We start from the raw sequence: 7,029 nt of genomic DNA on the forward strand, positions 1-7,029 counted from the left end.
TTGGAAAGGCCTATGTGTCTATTTTTCAGGGACACTAACTATTTGTTCATACCTATCATATTGAGTGAGTTATGGCCGTTTTAGCAAAGTAGGACATTTCTGTCCAGAAATTTGCAAGTCAGTCAACTTCGACAGAGCACTGTGAACTGCTCCGATCGGATTAGGTTGTGAACTTTATGTCACTGGAAAGCCACGGGTGTCTACTTTTCAGAACATTTTACGGTTCACTAATACCTATTTTGACGAAGAAGTTATGGCCGTTTAAGTGAGTGAAGGTCATTCTACCCGAGAATCTGATTTTCATTGCAAACTCTTGTTTTGAGTTGTTATGCAATCTTGTTTCCTAAGATCTAAGTTTGGCTAAGTATAACATGTATGATCTAAGGATGTGTGGCTAGATTAATGATTAATCATTAGCCTGAAACTACATTTGAGAAGCATGTAATGAAAGTTGTATACGTTGTTCTTTGTACTCCATGATTATGACACTAGTCAGGAAGAGTTGTTTCGTAGACTTCAGGGGGAGTCTACCTCACATGATGCTATCAAATGTAGACGGTGCGTTGTGCTCTTTTTCCCTTCGATCAAGCTTTTGTTTTTACCCAAGAGGTTTTTATTTTGCTTGACACGGTTTTTACCGAGGCAACGATGTGTGCACCATGCAACCTAGGCATGCGACACAAGGGGGAGTGTTCCGGGAGAATTATTATTCTACCCTTGTGTGTGTCTTAGCCTAATAAGTTTCCTGTTAAGAGATAGATTAGCATCTCTGTAATAGATTAGGACTCTGAATCCTACGGGATTGTGGTTTTGTAATGTTTATATATAGGCCCTCATATCATTCAATAATACACAATTATTTCATCCTGAAACAAGACATTAATAGTTCACAGTAGTGACTTAGTTTACTTTGTTTTGTCATGATAGGGATGATATTTCAGTTTCCATATTTAGGGTTTAGTTTTACAGTTCTATCCTTTCTGGCACAGAAAAAAAGTATAGAAATAATTCGGATGGAGCACAAACTCCGGTAATGATTTGACATCTATAGATGACTTGATATCTATATTTGTATAATGAAAAGTCAATAAAATAAAGCCTTATGACATGATAAAATGAGAGAATCTACATATAATCACAGCTTATACTGTTTCTCCTCCTGCCATCTTATGATATAATATTTATGTGACTTAGTTACACATGAACATACCACATGACCTCTTGAGTAGCATTGCCAAATAAACCAACCTGAATCACACTCCTAGGTTTGGTAGTTTGAAGCGCCAGGAGAGCTTTGTCTGAGTATAGATGACCCAGGGCTGAGAGTCTGCATTGTTTCGAGGCCCTTTCCATGCCTTCGCGGGCTTTTTTCTCCTCGGAGTTCATTCAAACTGGAGCTGGGAGTGTCAACTGTTTCGAAACCTTGTCCACTTAATCGGGGATTTCTTCCTCCTCTCAGTTCATTCGAACGGGGGCTGTACACTCTCTGTGTTAACCTTGGGCTATAAGCTGATTTCATACCTTCTAGGGAAGAAGTAGGGGTCAAACTTGATACTTTTGGACTCTGAATGTGTCGGATCTCCCCCCTGCTTCTAGTGATAATTTCATCAAGTACTTCCCCACCATCAATGCTTGCCTCCTGATCCTGTCATGATTTTAAAGCATCACTCAGTACAAATATTCAAGGCAAAAGCTGAACCACTGAAGAAAGGAACAACGTACTTCAAAGGGCATGTTGAAAGCAATGGCAGGGGCTTCCTCGTATTCTGCAGCATCCATGTCTTGAAGGTGAGCTCTTTTGAAAAACTTAGGGAGCAGATACTGCCGCACTGGGACTAGAAGCATGATCAACAACGGGAAAAGCACTCCGGCAATTGGGATCCATGTTATGCCAAAACACAGAAGCAAGTAAGCTGTCTGGAACAAGGTGAAGGTCGCGATCGTTTTGAAAGGCACAGTCTCAAGAAAGGTTCCATGATACTGCTCCAGCACCCTGTAGAGTCGGGTGATTACTATCTAAAAACTTTGCAATGAAATATAAAATGCAAGGGTTTGAAAATGTGTAAAAAAAAACAAAGAGCTGTAGTTTCTGAATCAAACTCTGTAAAACTTGATACTGTGCTCTAATATAAATAGCACAATCCATAGATTTGGTTGAGAATGTTATGCAAACATCTTTAATGCTTGACACTTGAAAGTCAAGAACATGTTTATTGCAGGTAATGGACCTAAGTATATTCCAAGAAGCTGCAAATAACAAGGTAAGCTTCAACTTACTTATATCTTCGACTTGGAGCAGTGAAAAGAAACAATATTCTCTCCCAAAATTGGTTTCCAGGCAAGCTTTCAATCGCCATAAAAGCAAAATAACCCCAAAGAACCGAGGTTGGGATTTTCTTCAAAAGAGGCATAGCAGCTACACAACCACCAGCCAGCAATGCCTGGAGCAGATTGCTGAGGCGTTGCTCCTTAACTTCAATAGGCAAAAGGTCATCTATATCCTTATCCACATCAAAAACGGTGTCATCAACAGGGGCATCAATGTAGCCAGTACTTGAGGCTAATTGGACTGTAGATTCTTTCAGCTCTTTCAGTCCCTGCCAAGCACATATGTTGAACATTAAACAGCAATGCATGCAAACTTTTGTACAAATCAAGAACTATGTGTTGGTATATTTACCATAGCCGATGGACGTTGGTGGACTAGTGGCGTCTGCATTTCGTTGTATGCTTCTTGCATGTTGCGGTATAATTGACTCAAAGTTGAGTTTTTGCGTATACTATTCCTTGCTGTTACTACAAGCTTATTCCGCAAAAGCTATTCAAAATAAAACAAAAGATGCATTCTATATTTTCAGATATATGAGCCAAAAGGAGAAAGCTGTTGAAATCTAAACAAGTAATAGAATTCAGAAACAAGGTCTGTGAAGAAATCAGTCATGATCTTTGAAATTAGATATTGCATTTATTCGAGCTACTATGTTGAAAGGAATCCATTTTTTTGCAGCAAAAATGCACTCAATGAGTCTAATTCCCTGCAAGCTTGTACACTTTTCTATACTTTGAGAACAATAAAAATTCCACCACTACATAGGCAAGATTATTATAACTTTCAGCACCTGATGTTTTAGAGTAGCTAAGCTTTTCGTATGCATAGGAGATTGTGGAATTACACCATTTGCAGGTGGAATGCCAATAAGCCCACACAATATGACCTGAAAGTGGAAAATCCAAAGTTAAGAGGAAAGTTTTACAAAATAAAAGTGGATGAAAGATATTTTTGTCAATGTCAGAGAATCTGAAAGCTGCTTACCAGAAATCCGAGAAGGAGAAGGTCATAGTGATATGAAGCTGGTTTCTTTAGATTAAACTCCTTCTGTTGGGCAAGTTGAGATGCAACACTGTGATCAAAGTAATAGAGCACAGCAATCATAGTTGCTGGTATAAATGCTCCAACTATGTATAAAGGAGGAACAGTCATCATCTCCTGCACAACTAAACAGCATGAGTATGCTCGGAAATGTCTTATGAAGAATATGGCAAACAATCACTATAATAACCACCTTGACAACTGTCCAGTTTGAGTATGCACCAGGAGACCATGGATTTGGACTGAAAAGTCGTCTTGGGATTCCTCTTGGGACATCATTTACCGGTATGTAAGATACAGCAGTCCATCCAAGTACCATAAGAGGGACTCCATAATCCGCTATAAATCCACGTAGCCACCCTATAGATATGGTTACATTTGTCAGACAAGAAAGCTAGTTAGGTATATAATTGACAGAGTAGATGTACACAATTAACCTGTCTCCCAGAGCACCATTGAAACTATTACAGCAGAAGAAGTAGCTATTCGACGAATGCAATAAATTTGGTTTACTCTTTTAACTTTTTAAAAAGTTGGAAAGTAAATGGTGAATGCTGCATACCTGTGCCATAACGCCATGATCTAGCTTTACGACTTCTCAATGCAGTATATAGAAGGCCAAACGACAGAACTAATGCAAACATTCCATTGCCGAACCGCCAAGAAGGTAGGAGTGCAGTCTGATTCGGCTTTTCTCTTTCAGGTATGCCGAATTCCTCGACAACTCCCTTTAGAAGGACGTTAAGTCAAACTTAATATAAAGAAATGCAGATTCCCATATCAAATTCATACATAATGAAATAAATAAAAAGTTATCAAATCCTTCAATCCAATTAACACAGCAGGATGACAAAGAGAACTCACTCTTATGGCCTGCTGCATAAAAAGCATGGCGATAAGAAGACCAAATAATTCACCAGCAATACGCGTGAACCTATTGATTATAGAGCAAGCACCCAGAATTGCCAGCAAAAAGAGCAAAAGAGATGTCCACACACATACCCTATATTCGTATTTACAAGGCAAGAAAGAAAAATCCATTTTAATCAGAAATTTGGCATTTCATTCGTTAATTTAAATTCTGCACAATGTTCGGGAGTTACCATCCAGTCCAAGCTAGAAAGAGTTCCTGTCCCAATTCCTTCCGGTCCTTAGCAAAGTTGAACAAAAATGTATACATCAATACTGTTGGTTCAGCCACCCCTAGTATGAGCAGGGGCTGCCCTCCAACAACTGAGTGGATAACGCCACAAATTGCAGTTGATGCAAGAGTCTGTACGGCAGTCAAAGTTCCATCTGTACATATAAACACAGGCACACCCCTTAGCAAATTTTTAGAAAATAGTAAACCAAAAAGGAGGGAAAAATTAAGGTATTGTTCGACTTGTATTTCTTTCCAGCTGCTCCCCAAAAGATATAACTGGAATTGTTGAAGCAAAGAATATGTATGTTGTTGGGGCCAAGATCCTAAATGAAAGACAATATTAGGATAACTTCAGTAAGGTACAAATCAAAAGCGCCAAATTGCCAGTATTCACATGCATTAAAATAATTAATGGACTAAAATCAATGCTATTCCTAAACTGGTAGGCTTTCTCAGATCATTTGCATTTTTCAGTAACAGTACGATCTTATTTCTAATATAAAATTGAGATGTAAGGTATTCACAAACCTTATACCCGCTCGTAAACCACCAGTCCAATCTTGTTTATAGCAAAGAATCCTTCCTTTGAGGTCATTCTTGATCCCCCGAAAAGGAACAAACGTTTCTTCCATATTAAGTTCAATACTAGGGGAACAAGAAGGAAAGGAAGACCCTTCGAGTAGTGTTGTTTGAGTGACAAGTAACCAAGGAAATAAGTGATATGGACTCGAGAGGCCAGTATGGAGTCTAAGTTTGCATTAGTATATATGCACAGGATTATGCGCGAGAAAGAATGATTTCTTGATCATAATAGGAATCTTAACGAGGAAAACTACCAGTAATGGATACTGTCGATTCATTGAACATTTGAAGTAAACTGTAGACCCTTAATTAGGTCCATATACAAATGAACTGCTAGGGTAGATGAAATTTACATTTTAGAGGAAACAATAATGAATAGACTAGTCTTTGGTTCTTTGAACAAAAGAATCAAATTAGGAATGAATTTAACTACTTGGACTCCATACTGTTATATGATCACCGAGAATTAGCGGATGGAATTCATAGTGAATCAAGAAGTTGAATAACTAACGAAATGAAGAAGCACCCTCCATATGCTCAGATCAAAACTAGCGGTTAACTTTGACAAAACTAAGATCCATCACCTCCCCTTTCTTTTATGAGAAAAGCTTCCTATAGTGAACGGATGCATAAGACTGCTAAAAAATATAGATAGTGGATGAGATTTGTGAACTTCAATTGCAAATGTCACAATCAAGCTACTTTGAAAGTTTGGTAGAGCAAGGACAAGCAATTTAGCGAAAACCCATTATCAGAAACTGAATTGGAAGGTCTTAAAACAATTTGAAGCAAATGGGCATGAATAGAACACAAAAGAAGACCTTGTTTGCTGATTCAACAAGAGAAAAGGCTTTTGAAATTCAGCAAAACAGAAAAACGGATTTGTACTAAGCAAGATTAGCGAGAACCCATGATTGAACTCGTGTTACATAATGACTCAAAACAGTTCTGAGCAAATGGGAATCAACCAAACAGAGAAGAGAACCAAGATGAACACTTGAAGCAAGATTACATTATTCAACAAAGATCCTTTGGAGCAAAAAACACATACAAACTCAGGACTCGCAGGAAATGTCGTTAGGGTCTTTGCAACTACATCACCTGAGACTCAGAGCAGAGTTAAGAAGATAGTTGTGGCAAAGAGAGTGAAATGTGTGCCCAGAACAAGTGGTACTGCAACTGACTTCTGAGGCAAATGATAAATGAGCAAATGAGAGAGAAATGTGGGGAGATTAAACTCTTTGAACCAATGCGTGAATGAGATAGTGTGTGATGAGTAGACATATATAACTCTCCAGCCACTTGAATAAAAACAAGAACTTACATCATGAGTCGAGTCTCCGACACTTAGAAGAGAGAAGAGGGGGCCAGTTGAAAAATTAGATTATTAAACCTTTCGATATGGTTTTAATTTCCATAACTGATCGAGAACTATTGAAATTTGAAAACTTTCTCAAACCCCATCATCCTACAACAATATTTGGTAGAAAGAAATCGAAACAATTTGCCTAAAGAAAGACAGGCCAAGTTTCTTTAGTATTTTGGGGGTGTACCTCTATCACATCCATAATTCAAAAAAGCGGCCGCCTAGAAGGCGTCTAGACATTAGGAGGCTAGTCACCACCGTGATTTTTGACTTAGCAGTCATCTTTGACGTTATGCGAATTAGGCGGCCCATATGGTCAAAAATCAGTTGATTAAAAAAAACTTAAAAATTTTGAGATTTAGTATTGCATTTGTTTTATAATTTATCTTTTGTTTTAATACTTTTGTATGAAATTTTCACTTAAGTTATCGTGAATTTACACTATTTTGAAATTAATATTAAATATCATTATATATTTTTATAAAAATATTTTAAATATATGTATAAAAATAAATATATATTTAATAATTTAAAACCGCATATGCACCGCCTAGCCGTCTAATCGCT

General features: G+C 37.7%; 1 protein-coding gene across 1 annotated transcript; it reads right to left on the minus strand.

The window, feature by feature from the left end:
* Positions 1 to 1,005: 1,005 nt before the first annotated feature.
* Positions 1,006 to 6,349, minus strand: LOC126793709 (probable boron transporter 2). Its single transcript, XM_050520308.1, has 12 exons — positions 5,043 to 6,349; positions 4,755 to 4,837; positions 4,474 to 4,666; positions 4,235 to 4,373; positions 3,933 to 4,098; positions 3,564 to 3,730; positions 3,314 to 3,487; positions 3,120 to 3,215; positions 2,681 to 2,818; positions 2,278 to 2,597; positions 1,723 to 1,993; positions 1,006 to 1,645 (listed from the first exon to the last, which is right to left on the minus strand). The coding sequence occupies exons 1-12, from the start codon at positions 5,144 to 5,146 to the stop codon at positions 1,262 to 1,264; spliced, it is 2,235 nt and encodes a 744-aa protein (XP_050376265.1). The 5' UTR covers positions 5,147 to 6,349; the 3' UTR covers positions 1,006 to 1,261.
* Positions 6,350 to 7,029: the final 680 nt, after the last annotated feature.

This window comes from Argentina anserina, chromosome 5 (assembly GCF_933775445.1).
Source record: "Argentina anserina chromosome 5, drPotAnse1.1, whole genome shotgun sequence".
NCBI classification, from domain to species: domain Eukaryota; kingdom Viridiplantae; phylum Streptophyta; class Magnoliopsida; order Rosales; family Rosaceae; genus Argentina; species Argentina anserina.

Coding starts and splice junctions, on each gene's coding strand:
- LOC126793709 (XM_050520308.1), bottom strand. CDS start 5,146: ATGGAAGAAACGTTTGTTCCTTTTCGGGGGATCAAGAATGACCTCAAA. Junction 3,216..3,313: donor TTCTCCTTCTCGGATTTCTG/GTAAGCAGCTTT, acceptor TTCCACTTTCAG/GTCATATTGTGTGGGCTTAT. Junction 1,994..2,277: donor GCTCCAAGTCGAAGATATAA/GTAAGTTGAAGC, acceptor CCGACTCTACAG/GGTGCTGGAGCAGTATCATG.